At 41.8% G+C, this 21817-nt stretch overlaps 1 protein-coding gene across 6 annotated transcripts; it reads right to left on the bottom strand.

Annotated features, from left to right (window-relative positions):
* Positions 1-324: 324 nt before the first annotated feature.
* LOC138975440 (uncharacterized) lies at positions 325-11351 on the bottom strand. 6 transcript variants are annotated; one of them, XM_070348128.1, is made up of 5 exons: positions 11138-11351; positions 9527-10571; positions 8313-8680; positions 6297-6443; positions 325-2062 (listed from the first exon to the last, which is right to left on the bottom strand). In XM_070348128.1, exons 2-4 carry the CDS (start codon positions 9658-9660, stop codon positions 6397-6399), a joined length of 549 nt encoding a protein of 182 aa, XP_070204229.1. In that variant the 5' UTR covers positions 9661-10571; positions 11138-11351; the 3' UTR covers positions 325-2062; positions 6297-6396. The 6 variants fall into 6 exon arrangements, with proteins under 6 accessions (XP_070204229.1, XP_070204224.1, XP_070204230.1 ...); XM_070348123.1 differs by having other exon boundaries at positions 9527-10620; XM_070348125.1 differs by lacking the exon at positions 325-2062 and adding an exon at positions 2076-4272 and having other exon boundaries at positions 9527-10620.
* Positions 11352-21817: the final 10466 nt, after the last annotated feature.

The following is a 21817-nucleotide window of genomic DNA, read 5'->3' on the forward strand; positions in this document are numbered from 1 at the left end:
TTGCACAAAGTGCACTAAGTTTTTCCCGGCAAGTTGATTTTAGCAAAAGCATCGCCAACTTTCAGTTTCACGTCTTGTGTCTTCTGGCCTTTCTCGTATTTCCAGCTCAATGATACAACTTCATCGAGCCAGTCGATCTCCAGAGATTTTTCTTGTACTTCTGCTGGTCAATTTCCCGGATAGAACGGTTTCGTCTCGCTTTAGCTTCCTCATCATTTTGGCAAGTGGCTCGAAGCGATGTAAAAATGGCGCCGAATCATTCTCATACGGTAATGCTTTAGCTTTACTGAATCCCCGATAGCTACTACCTTGAAACGGTGACTGTAGGAGACAAAGACACAGAGCGCGTTCCCATACGGATCGACCAGCAACAGTCTGACCGTTTTAGGAACCAACCGTTCAAGAATAGTATGGAATGGAGCGTCGCGATCAGCGGACCGGCCGAAAAACTTGGGTCTTTACCTACATATACCCCAACATTTCTCAGCGGATTTGCACGAATCTCAAGAATGATCCCTGGAGCCTAAAAATTTACGGAATTCCGTAATTTACGGAAGAATCCCATGTCTGTTTGGTGCAATTAAACAGGTAACCTAATGGCAAATCATTGTGTAAAACTTTCTTTACAACTTTCTTTCACAAAGTGTACATATTTTTTTTTTTTTTTTAGCAATATTGTTTTCGTGGTGCAGTACCTGTGTTTAAAAATAATAAAATACACAGCGGACATAATTTCGCTTTATTTGAATGACTTTCCACTTTACAAAGATTGGTTTAGAATTAGAGCGCAGATTTAAACCAATTTGAAAAAAACAGTTGCTTATACCTTCTACCATGCTTGGTACTTTGAACAAACTTTATGATTGTTTTTGAGGCTTTCATTGTTGCAGCCCAATGCTGCTCAGTGCAAATTAACTTTTTTGAAGGCGAAGTGTCTGCACCCAGACACATCCTTACTCTGAGGTCTCAAAGCAAACCCGCAAATTGAGGCACACCTCCCAACGCCATGCAAGATATTGCAGATTTATTGCACGATTACGTGGCTAGAGCGGATAGGGCAAGTAGCCTAATAAGTTTACAATTTAAAACGAATGCTTCTTTCATTGACAAAAGCAGTAATCATGTGTCAAAACACTGGATCGGCTTTGGAATGCGCTTGTAAATAAAAGTAGACAATGAATTTTTCTTGTGATTCCACTGACCAATCTGCTTGTAGTCTGGACAATCAAGCGTACAAAATATGGCAAAATCGTATGGGTTCACAGGTCTGCTATACACTTCAGGTTTGGGGTGTCCACAAGCTAACTTTTTTTTTACTCGAGCATGTTGGCAACGAACTGGAGAACAACATCTGACCATGTTGATCGGTGGGTGGCCCACTCCGAGGGTCAATGCGCTCCGTTAGTTGCACGAGCTGTTCCTCAGAGAGGGGGCAAGCCGTGGCAGGCACATCCTAACGACTGTCTGGCAAAGGATGGTCCTCGATTATCGATTGAAGGCTTCTCCCTTTCCAGAAGTCCTGTACTGCTGTGGATGTGCTGGCTCGTCTCTCCAGCATCCCCCTGAAGAAGAGCTGCAGGGGAGTTCTGTTGCGCTCTGTCCTCAGGGGTTGGTGGTTCTTCTGTTCCACAATCCACTGTAGGGACCGGTTCAGCCTGGGCAGAAAAACATAGTGGAGGGCCCACAAGTGAATGGGATTGTCCATGTTCAGTATCCCCAGACCACCTTCTGCCTGTGGTGTTCCCATTGCAGTAAACAGGTCATGGTAAGGGTTCACCACATCTTTCCAGACGTCGAGCCAGAGACGCTCGATCCTTTGGTTATGGTCACTGCGGCCTTGCATCGCACTGCCTCTCCCTTCTCCCCTGTGTTCATTCATGAGGGCGACGACATCCAGATTCTCGCCACCATGGTCCATGCGGACTCTTGACGGGAGTCCAAAGCGTTGGGTTCCACCCAAAAACAGATCCCGAACGGTCTCTGACCTGTTGTTTCGGTGGCATGGAGGAAGGTAGTGGCCCGGCTAAAGCCATCGATTGCCCCATGAATCACCATTTTCCACCTGCAATATAACAAACAGAGATCCGTTTCCATATGTGATTTCACCACACAAATTCTGATTAAAGAGTTATTGGGAAATAAGTACAGGTAACATGCTCAGTAAATATTAAAAAGTAATGGTCAAAGTGCTTTTTCATGACCGAGAATCAAGACCATTATTTTTAATATATATCATTGAGAAAAGGTGTGTAACCCATTTAATCCACCTTTCTTCAATTTTGCAAAGAAATAAATCAAGAAAAGCAATTGCTTTATATGACTTTTCTTCGTCATGTCCATAAGCCTTAAGGGTCTTGTAGGTCTTAAAAGGAGGATTCCACTAACTGCTGGGACTCTAAAATTTGATAAAAATAAGCAAAATTTTGGTAATGTCTGCTGGTTAATAACACATACAATTCAGTGAAATTTAATAAAAAATAACTGAGAAAACCGCAATGTAAAGCTTTTACAAACTTGACCCCACTGTGACCCCAAAATGTGACAGGGATCAACCAAACTAGGGTCACGTAGGTAGATGATCAAATCCTTCAAGTGTTCAAAGTTTCAAAGCTCAAGCTTCAAAAACACCTGAGATAACATCAATGTTAAGATATTTTGATTCGAACATGACCCCCTGTGACCCCAAAACTTGACGAAGGTCAATCTTCTTCTTCTTCAGCGTTCGACGATGGCTGTGTCTAGATTCTTTCAGGCCTGGGAATGAGTAAAAGTGGTTTGGGCGTACTGACGGGAAAATGTTGCGTTTTAAGCATTTTTAAGGGCACACGGAGGCTCTTTTCTTACACAATTAGAAAAGGACTTCGTCGTAAATACGACGAAAGGCGTATCATTCCCAGGCCTGTTCTTTGGCCCGTGATGTTGACGAAGTGGGCTGTGACGAAGGTCAATCAACCTTATGTCGTCTTCTTCTTCTTATGCGTTCGTGGGCTGAAACTCCCACGTGCACTCGTGGTTTGCACGAGTGGAATTTTACGTGTATGACCGTTTTTACCCCACCATTTAGGCAGCCATACGCCGCTTTCGGAGGAAGCATGCTGGGTATTTTCTTGTTTCTATAACCCACCGAACTCTGACATGGATTACAGGATCTTTTTCGTGCGCACTTGGTCTTGTGCTTGTGTGTACACACGGGGGTGTTCGGACACCGAGGAGAGTCTGCACACAAAGTTGACTCCGAGAAATAAATCTCCCGCCGAACGTGGGGACGAACTCACGCTGACAGCAGGCAACTGGATACAAATCTAGCGCGCTACCGACTGAGCTACATCCCCGCCCACAATCTTATGTCAAGTTGGTACATTATCAAAACCTAGAAGTGTGCGTACTATTAACCCTTACACCGGTGCAATTCTGTAACACATGTTACATAGCCACTGGTGAATTAACAGAGAGAAACATAACAAAAAACAGTCATATAGGTTTTCGCATCAATGGGAGGTAATCGGAACCGACCAAACAGACTGAGCCAATAGCGCGACATATGTCGTGACAACCAGGTGACAGCATACGTAAAGTAGCGCGACATATGTCGCGACAACCAGCCTAAGGGTTAAAGCTCTAGCTAAAAACACATCTGAGATAACATCAACGTTAAGTTTTTATTAAACGAACATGACCCCGCTGTGACCCCAAAATTTGATGAGGGTCAACGAAACTGCGGTCACTTCGTGAAATCATCAAACCCTAAAAGTGTGCAAAGTTTCAGAGGTCTAGCTGTATAAACTTCTGAGATAACAGCTCAACGTTACATTTTTTGTCCTTGGACAGACAGACAGCCTGCCCACAGCACACATAATTATTTTGATCAAGTATTATTCACTCAGCCAGTCTACCTGCACAAGCATGTGATTAATCCATGGTTGAAGAGTTCTGTGAAAATTGCGCAATTCTGCAAACTCTTTATAGCAGTTAATTTAATTTCGAATAAAATAAAGTACATAGTTGTTCTGCTAAGACGATAAGGCAAATATTTTTGCGTTCTTTTCATGTTTAAGTATCTCGGGAAAAAAAGTTCTATTTATGAAGTGAAATATAATTGACCTACAGATTACTGTCTTTTTATTTGTACAAATGCAAAATGGGAACAACTCTATTTTCTACACAAAATATGAGAGTTACTTGCCTTGAGACCTTGTGTCTGGTACAACGTAGATTTTGATTTAGAAAACAACCAAACTTATGGATCTTATATTGGATTCTGTGTGTTGAAACCTGAAATGAATAGTGTAAATGCAGTTGAGTATGTATGAGCTCTTTCCTCTTTCGAATATTTGAGCATTCAGAACTTTTCAGTCACCAAGCAGTGACCACACAGTGTGGTTTCTCAACCTATGAGCTATCGAGGATTCAGACTGGTTGCTGGGTGGTTATTTGTTAGGACTAGGTAGCTTGGTATTCACCGAAAAGTATTCCCCCCTCTGCTTATTTCTCTGTTAACTTGAAGGGGTGTTTATTGTTAAAAAAAACACCAAGCAACCAAATTTAAATAACCACCCAGTAGAAATGGTAAGGTATAACCAGAATATGTTTTGTATTCCGTGGGGAAATCATCAATGGACCAGTCTTTCATTACATATCCAGAAAATGACAAAATAAAAAGAAAAGAAAAGAAAATACTTGCACACGACTCACCTTCGTTACCCACCTACCCCTTAGAAGACGCCCTTCCTTTTACGATCCCAAACAAGACATTTTCAAGACCCTGTTTCATAGCTGCCAACCCCTGTGAAGCCCAAAGAGTAGCATTTTGGAACTTTCACCAAATGTCAGAGTTGCAATTGGTGTTTATAAGCGTAGCACTCGCATAATCTTAAATTTGAATCGCAAGCCCGCATTTAAAATGCCATCAAAAACGTTTGTAAGATTCTGAGAGCTCTACGACATTACAACCGTCTAAACATAGTTCAATGTCACACGCTTTCCTTCTTTGCCACTACTAAAGCAAACGTATGCAAGATTGTATGTTACACGCTTTAGGAGCATGGCAAGAACGGATTCAAACTCAAAATCGTCACTCCAAAAAAACATAAAATGCACACACGACTTTTATTTCTCCTGCTGTTATCGTTTCTTCTCTTTACAGATTCTTCAACGCTCAGAATACTGAAAACGGCACCCCAGACGACAGTACTGTTTCCATACGCGAATTTAACTTCCCTTGGAAAGTGGTTCGCTCAGGAGGCCTGTTTGTCTGACACTATAAGGACAGAGTTCTGAACATAGATGACAAAGATTCCGGAATGAACAAACATTTTGCGGATGCAGACACAGAAAGACGTCATGAAGAATGAGATGCTTCAAAAGATACAGACTGTGACGATGACTGTGACGTCATTCCCATATAACGAGACGTCATTCACAGTTGTTCGGCCACTTCCGTCAAAAAGTAGATTTAGACAATCAACGTAATCTCGTGTGGAAGAAAACGTCTGTCACACAACCAAGTCGGAATAGCAGGTATTATTACCTATACACGCAAAGTCTGTCGAATTCTTCGGCAAAAATCGTTGAAAATGATTTGCCCGCATCGGTGTGGAACTTGCACCATAATCTTCACCACCCTTACGTTTCCCCGTTTTTATCCTGTCTCCCTCCAGTTTCCACTTCTAACACCGTCACTGTGCACAGCTTACAACTTAACAAGTGCATTGCATATTCTAATCAAATTCACAATTGGCGCATAGAGTCACCGGAAATGCGAATGCTTGCAATAAAATTCACGATTTGCTAAGCAAGTCACGTGGACAATATCGAGTCATAACGGAGTGGTTCCCAGCCATCGGTACTCGACTAGTTATGCAATGTTCATTGTTGATTGTCAAGCAATAAGTGAACATTTTGCACGCTTGTCATTTTTTTTTTTTTAGCGTAGCAGCTCAGGGCTTAGAGTAGCAGCGTAGCAATTCCTGCAAAATCGGAGCATGCTGCGCCAAAATCGTAGCAATTGGCAGGTATGCTGTTCTCTAAGATATTCTGCTCATAACCTCTGTAAGTTTACCCCCATTATAAGACCTTATTATCTCAGGGTTATGTAGGTCTTAAAAGAAAGATTCCAGCGTCATAAAATAAGAGAATTCCTTATCACCCTTATGCCACCTGTATCAATCCACTCAAATTCCATGTTCAAACTGGCACAACCCCCAACATCCTCCCCACCACCGGACACACTCAACATTCACCAAATTTTTAAAAAGGATTTTTTTGTGCCCAGTGTATGTATTTGTAGCTGTACTCACGATATCAACTTGTGGTATCCGTCTAGATGCCAGAGAGCGTTTGGTCCTGATACTTGGTACAGACGACGTCTCGTGGGCCTCAACGCCAAAGCTCTGACAGCTACTCCACCAGGATCAACCCGCGGGATGGCTCCCCGTACTCTGTGCCTTTGTGGAGCGTGTAAGAATACAACTTATTACACTAACGTGACATACCACTCATGTCATAACAATACCATTCACTCTACATTGCATGTGTAAAGAGGTCTTGTCTGACAAGGACCTGATTTTTCACTGCCTCCAATACCGAAACAAGCGTCCTTCTTTGAACACTCGGAAGAATTTTAAGAACGTAAACACCACACCAGTGACATTTCCTTGCTTTGACATAAAAGATTATACGAGGCATTCGGAGAGATCCAGGTTCAATTTTTAAGCTTCTTCAATCTGGGCGCTTCGACAAAGGGACATTTACAGCAATGAACATGCAACAGTATGTACAGGGTCCCCACTGGTTTTTAGAAACAAAATTCCATGACTTTCCCATGAGCCTCAATAACATTTTCCATGACTAGATCCACAGGTCGCCATTTCCGAACACGCAAACTTTTTACATCTTGTCACTGCCAGTTTTGACACTGGCTTGCTTTGCACTGAATTTGAGTCAGTTTCTACGCAGTGTCTCTTTGACAAGCAAGTCAAGCATTTGCTACGCAGTCAGATTATCGGTAATGTTTGCTGGTCCTGTCATTTCACTAAACTGGACCAGCCACTGTTTGTATCCATCTGCACTTTCGTAAATTCCGTTTCATAACCGTCACTAACACTGTGACTTGACGAACTGTCATTTTTTTCACCGCGATACACAGTTCATTGCGAAGATCTTCCTTGGTAATTCGTTCCAATTCCGCATACTTTTTGTTGTCAAGAAACAACTCGAAAGAAAGCTGGCGTGCTAAAGGTTATTTTTTTTTCTTTCTTATTTATGTTAAATTCCATGACTTGAATTGAAATTCCATGACTTGAATTGAAATTCCATGACTTTCCAGGTCTGGAAAATTAAAAATCAAATTCCATGACTTTCCATGACCTGTACGAACCCTGTATGTAGGATAAACAGAATACTACATGGCTTCCTGTTTGATACCAGTTTTACACTAGTGTTTTGAAATATTGTTCGCAGTTTAATATTTAAAAGCACAACTTGAGTAAAACTGGTATTTCATAGGAAACCATATAGTATTCTCTATGTGGACAACAATGTCACAGGCTTACCCACTAAAGTTCTTTAGGAGCTTCTGACATATTTGCCTTAAAAACAACATGCAAAATAACTTGTGGAATCCAAAAGCACCATGTCGCATTAGTGGCCCAATTAGAGCTGCAGACTATTACGCTTTCGATGTAGCATGCTACTTGTAAAACAGAAAATGCTACTTCGTTATACAGACACTCTACAATGTTCATTTGTTCCTGCTGCTGTTTTCTTGTCTGAACACAGTTATTGCAACATTTGTGTCTTGACATATAAACATGTAGGTGCAGTGGATTATAAGATGATGCAATACTTAAAGATAAACACCATTTGCTACACTATAAATTCAAGATTGCTACACATGAAGCTTCATAGGGGCTGACAGCTCTGCATCATACACCAGCACATAAATCTTACTGACTGAGTTGATGTGTATTTACACATTGCACACCTCCCACATTGAAGTAAACAATTGAATATCTTCAGTTAATCGAAGTACACTTAAAGATGAAGTTCTCTCCATAGGAATACTGTGCATCACCCTTGCATGTAAGTGAACTCAAAGTACTATGTGAACAGAACAGAACCAATTCTGGTCTGTTTGCAACCGCATGAACGCAGGAAAGAGATCATTGTCAGATTGAATTACAATTAACATTGACACGCTTCCATTTGAAACTTTTCAGTTGTCATTGTGGATCGACGCCCCGGGCCCCAGATCCTGCGTTTAACTTTATCCTCGACGAACAAAACAACAGGCACCAATTGGGTTGCCGCCTCACCTGTGATTGTGTTGACCAGGTTGGCAACCGAGCCAGACAGGGTAGAATTGCTGGTACCGGTTGTCATCGATCCCGATGTTGAGGCGATGGCCTCACGATCACCCGAAACAGCTTCTTGCAGACGTTGGTTGTCTTTCTGGAGCGAGACAATGGCCACTTGGCAGGTCTCTTGCCGCTCCCCCAGCCTGCATAGTTCTGCCAATACCGCGGCCAAAGCAGTGGCGCTTTCTTCCCCTCCTGCTGTGGCTGACTCAAACCCACCGGGTTGTCGCTGCGAGGCTGTCTGGTTGCTGGCCCTCGGCCGACCTGCAGCGGCTCGGGTCACTTCGGCTACCCGCCTTGACGCTGCCCTCCTGGGAGGCATATTCCTGTGCATAAAAAACAGGATATGTGAACACAGCCTTATTTGTCAGATTACTGAGAATTACACATAAGCCTTGAACTTGTCTGCTGCTCCTTGCAGGAGTTAACAACTCCTTCACTGTTCAGCCTGTAAAAGGTGTTTAATATCCCATACTTCTGAAGTTGTCACCAGATTTTGGGAGTCTGAAATACAAACCAAAGAAATTGATTAAAATCTGGCCCAAAGTACTTCAAACCAATTGTGTTTTCTGTGTCAAACTCAAATCCTGGCACCCAGTACCCCCACCAAACGAGTTTGGAATCTCTGAGGCTCAATACATTTATGACAAACAGAACACCAACAGGAAATTACATCATGGTTCTCTGAACTGTCACACACCAACATAATACCTGGCTAACAAATCCACATACTAACTAATGTTGGAATCTCTGAGGCCCTATAGCTTAATTTGACAAAAAGAACAACAGCGAACCATGTTTTCTGATTCTCTGAAAAATCAGCCCCACCATGAAATATTACCTAGCCCACGGTACATGTACTTTAACCAAAATAGTGTTTGTAATCTGTGAGGCACCAGCCAACACAAGTGACAACAGTACCTCCACATGAAATATTACCTAGCCCACAGTACCACAATCAAAATAAATTTGGAATCTCCTAGGCAAAATAACAGGTGATTGACAAAACAGTACTTCCACAGGAACCAATATTTCCTGATTCACTGAAATGACAAACACCCGAGGTAATTGACATACAGTACCTCCACAGGAACAAATATTCTGATTCTCTGAATTGACAAACGCTCACATGAAAAGGCATCGTAACACCAACATGTTCATCAGAATCTCACCTGAAAATTATTTCCAAGTACTCTGGAAAAACACTGATCCATACTATCCACCAACACAGAAACATACTGTTGAAACATGTCACGATATCTTGATTTGACAGAACACTCAACAATCGTGTTGATCGAAGAACCATTCCGGATCCACCTTGAACTGGTTTTTAGACAAGGGACATCATCCACAACGAGCCTGTCATAAACTCGAGTTACTTCCCATCTACCGATCTGGTTGACCCCATTTAGAGCCGTCGATTTATGCCACCCACCCGCATCAAACAAGAAAGAAAATGTAAACAATTTGAAGATTCCCTGTTCCTATACCCGTGCTTTGTAAGCTGATCAGTCAAAACGCACAATGCAACCTGACCCGGCTACAACATTATTTAATCACACAAAAACCGACTGTGTTTATCGCCTGACGAAGGGACTTGTACAACCTGGCCTGTCCTGACGTTGCTTGATCTTCTTGATCTTGATATGTTACGCCAACAGGTCCCAAGCTTGGGAATATACGTTTGCTAGATGCACACCATCACCCAGGAAATGACGCTGCAAATTCAGGTAACGTAAACTGTTTTCCAGCGGAAAACATAAAATCATGGTCCCAAAATACAACTCTAGGGGAGTCCACAGTGCCCTGCCGAAGCAACGCATTGACCTCCATAGCTGCGGCGTTGTATGATGGATCGAAACACACACACAGACAGACAGACAGACACACACACACACACACATACACCACGACCCTCGTCTCAATTCCCCCCTCTACGTTAAAATATTTAGTCAAAACTTGACTAAATATAAAAACGGTATTACTTAACTTTAAAATCAGAATCTGTGACTGTGAAACATTGGTCCATTTCTCAGTTGTTTTTCAACAGTTTAAAATTCCTTTTTGAAGCTTTACTATTCTAATATTCAGCACAGAAGAGTTACCTGAAGTACTGTCCCCTGTCCTTTCAGACGAGCTTGTATCATTAAGGACCCAGTAAGCTTGTTGGAAGCAGTAATTGGTTCCACCAACGCATCCAACTCTTGATCAGATATCCTGGAATACACCATGCGTTGTACAGTTTACAAGTAGCATTCCATTTTCCCTGAAAATTGCCAAACACTTTTATTACTTGCGTTGTATCGATAAACGAAGCACAAGTAAGAAACAATAATAAAAGCAAAGAAAATAGCAACACGATATGCAAACATCTAACAAAGCCGAGCAAGCAGAATGACAGGTTTAATGAAAAACAAAGAGGTACCGATTCGGAAACAAGATCGCGATTCTTTCCTTCGCTGCACGACGCAAATCTTCTGTGACCTTTGACCAAACGTAGCTTCCACATTCGATCACCGTGCTCAGCTTAATATTTACAACAGAAAGCCGAGGGGGTGGAATACCGAGATGAACCTACAGAAATGTGCATCCTCAAACCTGACATATTCATCCCAACATTTAATGAACTCCAAAACACAGAAAGTTGCTTTTAGTTTTACACGCCATCTTTGATTGCCACTGCCAGTGGTTATCAAACCGGGACCCGGTACCCGTGTTTCAAAGATCACGCATTGTTTCTTCCATTAAGTCACAAATGAACAAGCAAACAAAACGTTGCTTACCTTCTTAAAACTTCTTCTGGCTCATTACCAGACTGCAACAAATTGACGTCGCAATGGCGGGTCTGATCCAGTGGCGTCACCGGAAGTAGTATCTCCACGAGATTGTCGCTTTGCATGTCGTACATTTTCCGATTCAAGTTCTAATTTATTTCAGCCGCATTTATTAAATGCAGCTGCATTTAAAAATAAATACAGCTGTATTTAAAAATAATTACACCTGTATCTAAAAATAATTACAGGTGTATTTATTTTTAAATACAGCTGTATTTACTATTAAATACAGGTGTAATTATTTTTAAATACAGCTGTATTTATTTTTAAATGCAGCTGTATTTAAAAATAATTACACCTGTATTTAATAATAAATACAGCTGTATATATTTTTAAATACAGGTGTAATTATTTTTAAATACAGCTGTATTTATGATTAAATACAGCTGTATTTATCATTAAATACAGCTGTATTTATTTTAAATTACAGCTGTAATAGTTATGAGCCAAACGGCTTTCCATAATCCTCCTAGAGGCTGTCGACCCAAAATCTTACCGCGCGGAGTGTAGTGTCGCCTCGTGTTTCCTGTCTTCGGTGAAGGGGAGTGAGGTCGTGTTGGTGAAATTCTGACAGGTAAAAATCCCCCCCACCTCCACCTCTTCTTGTTTCGGCTCACTGACCTAAAGCCTTGGGAGGGGTAAGGGGGGTGGGTAAGGTTGGGGAGGGGGTGGGGTGAAGGTGGAGTTAAAGGGAGAGTGACTAATTTTGACGTGAAGTGGTTTGCGCACATGTGTGTGCGGGTGTGTGTGTGTGTGCGCGTGCGTGCGTGTGTGTGTGAGCGTGCGTGCGTGCGTGTGTGTGTGTGTGTGTATGTTTGCGTGCGTGCGTACGTGTGTGCGTGCGTGCGTGCGTGCGTGCGTGCAGTGCGTGCGTGTGTGTGTGCGTGCGTGCGTGCGTGCGTGCAGTGCGTGCGTGTGTGTGTGTGAGTGTGTGCGTGTGTGTGTGTGTGTGTGTGTGTGTGTGCGTGCGTGCGTGTATGTGTGATGTAGTCACAGTCAATTATTTACAGCGTCCTGGGTTTCCCGTTTTCATGTTAACACGTGTTTACTTGTGTTCCATTATTTAGTTTGGGTGTTGTAATATGTGACCCTCCACCACGCGCGGAATGAGTCGCATGTCACCTTTGCATGATTTTTATATGTTTACATTTTCTTAAAGAGATTTTAAAGCTCTATCCAGTGGTGAAAACCGTTTTAGAAAAGGGCGAAAACTGTTTGAGTTATAACCCTGAGTGACTAAGGTGACCCTCACACCGATACCTTACACCCCCCGGACGTTTATAAGGCCTAGCGCAAACCCCGGCGAGGTGACATCCGACTCATTCTGTGGTGGAGGGTCACATATGGAGAGGGGGGCTTTCTACTATTTTAGCCCCTCCCCCATACCATTCCCCCCCCCCCCCCTTTCTCCATTAAACTGAAACAGCACATTCAGACTCTGACAGATAGACTGACAGAAAGACAGAGGTAGACCGAGACAGAGACGGAAAGACATGTAGCCTACAGAAACAGATCGATAGACTGATAGAAACACACACAGCATCCACAGAGAGGATAACAAAATACATTTTTAAAAATTCAGTGATCAAAATTTCGCAACGTTTATACACCTGTACTGTTAGGAGGAAAAGAAAAAGAACAATCCGTGACATCCATTCCACACGCTTACTGTGCGACACAGTTTACAATGACACGGTACCCTTTCTACACGCACGATTGTTATCACCGTTCGTCTACACCTGTTGATTAAACATGTCTTTTTGACACGCGCATGACACACAAACGTGTACCAAATTCATGCATACTGCGCACTGCGACAAAGAACTCCTCTGGCAAAACAAAACAAAACGAAATTGTATTGATGTTGGTAAAACAAAGTTTCCAAGAGAAATCATCCGGTTATAATTATTAAGGTCACGGTTACTCCCCAGGATACGAGGGGTGGTAAGTAATATGTAGGTGTGCAATTCCACCTTTCTCTACCTGTCCTGAAACTGACAAGTGAAATATGCGATTTCATACAGCCTTTCTGCAACCTGTTGCCAATTTTATGTTGGTGAAAAAATTAATTTCGTCCCTGGCAAGAGTGATAGATGAACGTTGGTAACATGTGTTTGGATATTTGTATAATATGAACATTGAAATTACATATGTACTTAGCGCTCTCTCTCTCTCGGTCAACTTGATCCCACCGATTCCACGAATTGACCTGTACAAGACCAGTCTTGCTTTTTCGGGTACTTCAGTTTGGAATTCACTTCCATCATCCTTTAAGCACTTAAAGTCATTAAAAAGTGTTAAAAAATGTGTTAAAAACCACTTAAAGGTGGTCGTCTACATTTTTGCTTTTTTTCAATAATCTTATGGTTAGATTTCGCTAAAACGTTATGTCAGATGATGAATGAACCATGGGGAAAAAAGTTATAGAAAATAAAATATGTAAAAAAAGATTTTATTTTTGGGTAGCGTGACTCACGCTTCCAATATTTTGTTTTCTGTTTGCTGAGAACATGTGCTTTGCCTAAAAATACTGAGCAATCAAATTCATGTCACTATGCTTATAGCCACGCCCAAACAAGTGCAGCAACAGTTTGACACTGGAGCGCTGTCCACGCTTTTTTTTAAACGCACGAAATGCACGGGATTTGAGAGGAGTTTTGCGCTTGGCATTTTCCAAATAAGGATATCCTACTATGAGTACTACGCTGGAATACTACAATGAATTTTCAAACGGCTACACTGGCTTCGTCTTTTTTGATCGAAAGGGGGTGTATTGTTGATAATTGTAGATAATAGACTCTGCATTTTAATGGTCAAATGGCGATTTCGGTATAAAAATGTAGACAAGGACCTTTAATGTCTGAGTAGTTTAACGCCTTTTGATTTACCACACTTAGTATTACGTCAAAGATATGCTGTGCATTGTATGTTCTGAACATATTTTTGTTGTACTATTGCTACATGTTCGATTGCTACCAGCTTGTATTTATAATTACCTGCATAGTATGCATTTGATTTTATGAATAACCACATAATTATGTATGCTCTTCATGCCTAATCTTCATCATCATCATTATCATCATCATCGTCATCATCATCATCGTCGTCATCTTTATTATCACGTGCTGAAGTTTTCCGATCACCTTTTGTTGGTTAACTTTTTAACTTTTTAATTTTTTAATTATATAATTGTGTGTCTATGCGTCCCAGGGACATCTCTCTCTCTCTCTCTCTCTCTCTCTCTCTCTCTCTCTCTCTCTCTCTCTCTCTCTCTCTCTCTCTCTCTCTCTCTCTCTCTCTCATAAAGATGATACATTTTTTTAAATCATTATTATTATTATTATTATTTTTATGACGATATAATGAGTTACTTGTTACTGTTAGATTTGTGTTTTGTATTGTTCTTGTACCCTCATGGACGAGGGCTGATTGTAAAAAAAGCATGTATAATTGCTTATAAATATAATTACCCTTGTAAATAAAAAATTCTTATCTTATCTATCTCTTTATCTCTCTCTCTCGTGTGTGTGAATGTGTGTGTGTGGTTGTCTCTGTGTGAGGTTATTGTGTGCATTTGCGTGCATGCGTGCATGTGTGTGTGTGTGTGTGTGTGTGTGTGTGTGTGTGTGTGTTAGTGTGTGTGTGTGTGTGTGTGTGTGTGTGTGTGTGTGTGTGTGTGTGTGTGTGTGTGTGTGTGTGTGTGTGTGTGTGTGTGTGTGTGCGCGTGCATTCACGCGCGTCCGCGCATACAGTATTGAACACAATATGATTGAAAGTAAAATGCGTGTTTTTTGATAATGTAACGATTGGGGGTGGTAGACCATGATGGTGGCAAATCGAAAGAAGAGAACAAAGTTACAAAACAAACGAATATATACAGCGCGAAAAACATTCACTCTCCATGACACATCGATTCATTTGGAACCAGCAAACAGCTATCAGCAACACAGATACTATCACATGTGCGTTTTGCAACAGATGTGGTTTGAAAAATACCTGCTAATCCTGCATCCTTATTAAGTGGAAGAAAAACCAATACAGAACAGATACCAAATTACATATCTGCGATATGTTTTTACATTTAGTCAAGTTTTGACTAAATGTTTTAACGTAGAGGGGGGAATCGAGACGAGGGTCGTGGTGTATGTGCGTGTGTGTGTGTGTGTGTGTGTCTGTCTGTGTGTGTGTGTGTGTGTAGAGCGATTCAGACTAAACTACTGGACCGATCTTTATGAAATTTGACATGAGAGTTCCTGGGAATGATATCCCCGGACATTTTTTTCTTTTTTTCAATAAATGTCTTTGATGACGTCATATCCGGCTTTTCGTGAAAGTTGAGGCGGCACTGTCACGCCCTCATTTTTCAACCAAATTGGTTGAAATTTTGGTCGGGTAATGTTCGACGAAGCCCGGACTTCGGTATTGCATTTCAGCGTGGTGGCTTAAAAATTAATTGATGACTTTGGTCATTAAAAATCTGAAAATTGTAAAAAAAATGTTTTTTATAAAACGATCCAAATTTACGTTTATTTTATTCTCCATCATTTGCTGATTCCAAAAACATATAAATATGTTATATTCGGATTAAAAACAAGCTCTGAAAATTAAATATATAAAAATTATTATCAAAATTAAATTTTCCAAATCAATTTAAAAACACTTTCATCTTATTCCTTGTCGGTTCCTGATTCCAAAAACATATAGATATGATATGTTTGGATTAAAAACACGCTCAGAAAGTTAAAACGAAGAGAGGTACAGAAAAGCGTGCTATCCTTCCCAGCGCAACTACTACCCCGCTCTTCTTGTCAATTTCACTGCCTATGCCGTGAGCGGTGGACTGACGATGCTACGAGTATACGGTCTTATCTTGCTGCGTTGCATTGCGTTCAGTTTCATTCTGTGAGTTCGACAGCTACTTGACTAAATGTTGTATTTTCGCCTTACGCGACTTGTTTTTTCGTTTCTTTTCGTTTCAATCCCCCATCATTAGTAGCAGTAGCAGAGGTGACACATTACATCCCCCCTCTCTCTCTCTCTCTCTCTCTCTCTCTCTCTCTCTCTCTCTCAGAGTCTCTCTCTCTCTCTCTCTCTCTCTCTCTCTCTCTCTCTCTCTCTCTCTCTCTCTCTCTCTCTCTCTCTCTCTCTCTGTGCGTGTGCGTGTGTGTACGTGACTGTGTTGGTCTCTCTGATTGTCTGTCTTTCATACCTTTCTCCTTACCTGTCTGTCTGGTTGTCTGTTCATGTGTGCGTACTAACACAAAAAGAGAAGCACAGATAGGTAGAACACCATCACTTTCCCACAGAGGGTGTTCAATGCCCGCGTCATCATTCCTCCACATTTACCTAAAGGCAGTCGCAGGCGCCAAGAAGCCTGGGAAGCTCGATAAAATTACAGCTAACCACTCTGCATGCGTGTCAGCAAAACCTTTCGCTTCCAGGCACAACAATCTGATATGCAGCTGCCAGTCAAGCGATGTATCAAACGGTCATCACAGTTAACACCAAGAAAGATTAACGACAGGATGAACAGGCCTGAGTTTACACACACAAAAATCAGGTCAGGCAATAAATGTTTTACTAATCCGACATAAACTAATAACCGTTCCAAAAGACCAAAACAAAGCTTGCAAGCATTGGGCGATCTACATTTTTTGAAAGATCAGCAGAGCCTCGCAGCTCACAGAAAAAATAAATATCCCTCTTGTGTACATCGCGCAATTTCTGCCGTGAAATAGCAATAAAATGAGGTCACCGCGCTGATCACAAGAGTGATTAGTCCGCACTAAGTCCTACCCGATTTGCTACCCTTTGCGAAGGGAGATTAGCAGTTCCAAGGGGCGGGAATTTGGACGACAAGGTGTTGGTTGTTTTGATGCTGTGCCAGAGTCCGGTGGGCACTTGACGCACTACTGGTCAAGCACGAAGGTTAAACGGTCAGCGTTGTGACAGACGGACCTCAAGCGTGTCCAATTCTAAAATTTGTTGTCCACCCCACTGCGTGCATTGCAAGGTCAGGAATGAAACAGAAAGTCGAAATTAGGCCGGGTTTGTTTGTTTGCTTAACGCCCAGTCCACCACGAAGGGTGATATCAGGGCGGTGCTGCTTTGACATTTAACGTGCGCCACACACAAGACAGAAGTCTCACCCATGCAGTCACATTATTCTGACACCGGACCAACCAGTCCTAGCACTAACCCCATAATGCCTGACGCCAGGCGGAGCAGCCACTAGATTGCCAATTTTATAAAGTCTTAGGTATGACCCGGCCGGGCTTCGAACCCACGACCTCCCGCTCACTGGGCGGACGCCTTACCACTAGGCCACCGTGTTGCGGTCATTAGGCCGGGTGAGTGAGTGTCTACCATCCTCCTTGCCAGAGCGATCAGGTTCACTACAAAATATCTATTCCGGATATTACGCGGACTTATAGCTCACTTGGGCACGTACCGAAAATCAATACCCTGATGTCTGAGCAAACCGTGGATTTCTTGGTGAAGAACTTTCGTAAATAACACCTATGCCAATCTGCCAAATGTATTCAGCAAAAGAAAAACAAACTGCAGCTCCCAGCTGCACAGAAAGCAACCATGGTTCTTTCTTTCTTTCTTTATTTGGTGTTTAACGTCGTTTTCAACCACGAAGGTTATATCGCGACGGGGAAAGGGGGGGAGATGGGATAGAGCCACTTGTCAATTGTTTCTTGTTCACAAAAGCACTAATCAAAAATTTGCTCCAGGGGCTTGCAACGTAGTACAATATATTACCTTACTGGGAGAATGCAAGTTTCCAGTACAAAGGACTTAACATTTCTTACATACTGCTTGACTAAAATCTTTACAAACATTGACTATATTCTATACAAGAAACACTTAACAAGGGTAAAAGGAGAAACAGAATCCGTTAGTCGCCTCTTACGACATGCTGGGGAGCATCGGGTAAATTCTTCCCCCTAACCCGCGGGGGGAGCATCCATGGTGGTGCCATTGCTTTTGATATGTGTCCAAATGAAAATATGCACATATTTCCTGTAAAAACTTGGACACATCGATATCTGTGGCGACGAACATCATCGTTTAAGTAACTATGTTCATTGCTGTATCTTCAGTAGGCCCTATATATATGTCAAAATGCATTGCCATTTACCACGTTGAACAGAAACTTTTCCATCTATTCATTATGAGTGATTTTGATGCAAAATCAGATGCAATTGGCACTATAGTTCAAGGCATTCACCTTAAATTCTGAGCCTGCTTTATCAATGATAAAGCCACATTTTGAATGTTGAAGCCATTACAAAATAGTATAGCGTTATGAAAACAATGTCGTCAATGGCCTAGCTATGCTCCGCTGGGGGCAAAGGGCCTAAGTAAGTAAGTAAGTATAGCGTTATGAAAAGTGCCTGGATATTATTAGGGTTGCCTTCTTTGATGCATTTCTTATCTACAAGCTTCAATAAATTTGATACGATCTGGAAAGACGCACGAGACGTGCCAAGTTAACTTTTTTTTTTAATAAGATAACAGAGGTTGGGGAGCAGTTTTAACTTTTCTTTACCTATGCTCAGCCACAGACCAAAGCAAATTAAAAGAAGGTGTCTGTATATATTCTTTCGTCCTTATCTTCAGCAGTGATAATACATCCATTTCTGCGTCAGAAATGACATTATCCATACCTACAGATCTCCTGCCAAAACCGTATCGTCCTTCACCAAATACACATGCACGCAAGCACTCACACACTTACAAGCACGTACGCACACGGTTAATACGCGCACAAAGACGCAAATACGCGCGTTCCAACACACACACACACACACACACACACACACACACACACACACACACACACACACACACACACACACACACACACACACCCAGCAGCGGATCGAATTTCAAATCATGTGAGAAAACAAAGGCTATCTCAGAACCGAGCAGAATATTGACGTTACTGTCTGGCAGTGTTGATGCGGCAATCTCTGCCCAATAATGAATGTCAAGATGATTTGATGAAGGAACCTTTCACTAGTTTCAGAAGAAAAAAAAAACACGAAAATACGACTTTCATCGGATGCAAATTGTATTTCTACGAAACTAATAGGGGCACTTAGTTTTCTATGAAAGAAAAACAAACAAATCAGCCAACATCGCAGAAAAGAACTCCGTAAACGATCAAATATGGATAAATGGATGAAACATGGAAAATTGGATGAACTATAAATAAATATGGGTTTATGGATAAAATCTGGAAACAAAAACAACAAAAAATCTGAAAAACATTTAAGTCAAATAAAAACAAAATGAAGAAACCTGGAATCATCGGGAAATACAGCCATGAACAAAAAACACTTGCTGAAAGAGACAGCTGGAGCGATCTCACCATGCACAGGATGCACGTTTTAATATATTCCCCACTTGATCGTAACAGTCTCACAAACTTATAGGCGTCTGCCTTTGAGAGTTTCCAATGCACTTGACCTTGCAATGGCAATGCACTTGGTAGCAGGATGTGACTGTGCATACACTGTCTATGACACACTTATAGCACACTACAGGCGTCAGGCCTGTGATGGGGAAGAACCCATCAGACGCCATACACTCTCATTGTGTGGGGGTTAAAGAGACCTTCCTTCCTGTGTGAACGAAATGGGGTTTTCATTCATTGTCATCACTAATGTGTTGGAAAATTCAGGTCGCTTCCTCCTACTGTAAACATAGCAGCAGCAAAAGTCGCGCTAGCCAGGCGTGTCACACTGCGCGTTAAAGGCTGCCATATTTGTAGCGTTCATTAATTAATTCATATTGTTTACATGTGCCAATAATGTTATAAAACTGTACCTAAGGGGATATAATAACGATTGGCTGTAGCTTTCGAACACAGAAAAAATTATTTCAGTATTGCAAAGTGGTGTTGATAGTGTCGAATGTAAACAGAACAGTCTCAAACGCCATCTTTGGTTTAAGAAACGTCACGAAGTGACGTCAACGGTCTAAAAATAGCCAAAGTCCTGGAGAACTGTTGCTAAACAATGCAATAAAGAATTAATTATTTCTCGTAATTGGTAAGGACTTCAAACCTAAAACTTTGCAGGAAGCTTAATTTATATATCCCCGCAACGATGGGAAAAGCCCGGGAAGTAATTAAACTAATTAAATAGGACTATGTCAGCCTTTAAGGTGTAGATCCCTGCGCCTTGAGTCCGAGTCTGAAGATACGCGCGCGATATAAGACTTCATATAATAATCAGCCACCTGCATTTCCAGCAGAATGACCGAGGTCTTTGGCGTGTCACATTGGTGAATATTGTAATACACCGAGTCTTATCTGCGACTGTTTGGCCGAAGTGTCAATGTGTAACGAAAGTGCAAATTGTACTCCGAGCTACCGGACGATACGATCTGACATTTATTTCGTCGAAAATATTAATTACTTGGACTGTACATCAAAACATACCGTTTCTGTATGGCGCCAGCATACCAACTGCGCAATGTTTCGTCACAACATCAGCACCACAGTGTTAACAATACACAGGGATGTTGCATGGATTGATTTTCTTGAGCAAACTTGCAGCGATAGCCATAAAAGTGTTCGCCATTTTTGTTAAGTCATGGGCAGTCCCTTGTGTTATCTTTCTCCCACCATGAAAAACAGTATGTAATCCTGCCGAGGAAACAGCAACATTGTGCGCTATAGGAAATAAGTTTCGCCGTTTCGCCACACGGCATCACAGAGTATCCGATTTCTGATCAAAGCATCAGCAATACACTGTCTGTTTCATCACAACAGAAATATGTAATTTATACAGACATGGCGTAATACACGCTATGGGGGAAATCGACTTTTTTGAAGGGCTATGGGCACACAAACACACAAAAAGAAGAAAGATGACACAAAGTATGTAAGTATTGGCGAGACAAAGAGAAACACTTATCACAAGGGTGTCATCTTGTGCGTAACAACTGAGTACATTTCAGAGAGAGAGAGAGGTTCTTGTACATTTCACACATAAATAAGAAACGTAATCTATACCTATCACACTACCCACATTTCCTACAACACAAACACTCATAAAAGAAAACCAAACCTCTCATTATACTTTAACACCTTATTCGTTAACTTCAATAACGTTCGCCAGAATTCCTGCCGCACGTAACAAATAGTAAAGCCATTAGTGTTAATGACTGTTTCGTCTTAGCCCATTAAAAACATCATCCAGTATACAATACAAGCGCCACAAAACACCACGACAAGCCTACCACTCGCCACCATGTCAGGACAAACAAACCCAAGTGGAGAGCAATCGAGGCGAAAGTGAACTGTCAACAAATCCACGACTGGATGACTCGTAGGGGGTATACATATATATAGACCAGGGGCGGACGAGGGGGGGGGGGGGGGTTCTGGGGTTTCCGGACCCCCCCCCCCCCCCCCAGCCAAAAAAAAATATTAAAAAAATGGTGGGTTTTTTTGGGGTATTAATCAGTGACAAAATCTGCTGCCTGAAACTGGTAATGATCATCCTCAGAATGCACCAGATTGCACCATTTTGCTTCCTTTTTTTTAATTTTCCGTGGGGGCATGCCCCCGGACCCCCCTAGCAAGCTAGGCGCTTTGCGCCGTCGGCT

This window comes from Littorina saxatilis, linkage group LG9 (assembly GCF_037325665.1).
Source record: "Littorina saxatilis isolate snail1 linkage group LG9, US_GU_Lsax_2.0, whole genome shotgun sequence".
Taxonomy (NCBI): domain Eukaryota; kingdom Metazoa; phylum Mollusca; class Gastropoda; order Littorinimorpha; family Littorinidae; genus Littorina; species Littorina saxatilis.

Bases quoted from the DNA above. Each gene is read 5' to 3' on its own strand.
- LOC138975440 (XM_070348128.1), bottom strand. From the start codon at position 9,660: ATGGTTCTTCGATCAACACGATTGTTGAGTGTTCTGTCAAATCAAGAT. The intron at 8,681-9,526 runs GTGAGATTCTGA...TTTTATGCACAG, and splicing joins TACTTGGAAATAATTTTCAG to GAATATGCCTCCCAGGAGGG. The intron at 6,444-8,312 runs GTGAGGCGGCAA...CGCTCCACAAAG, and splicing joins CCTGGTCAACACAATCACAG to GCACAGAGTACGGGGAGCCA.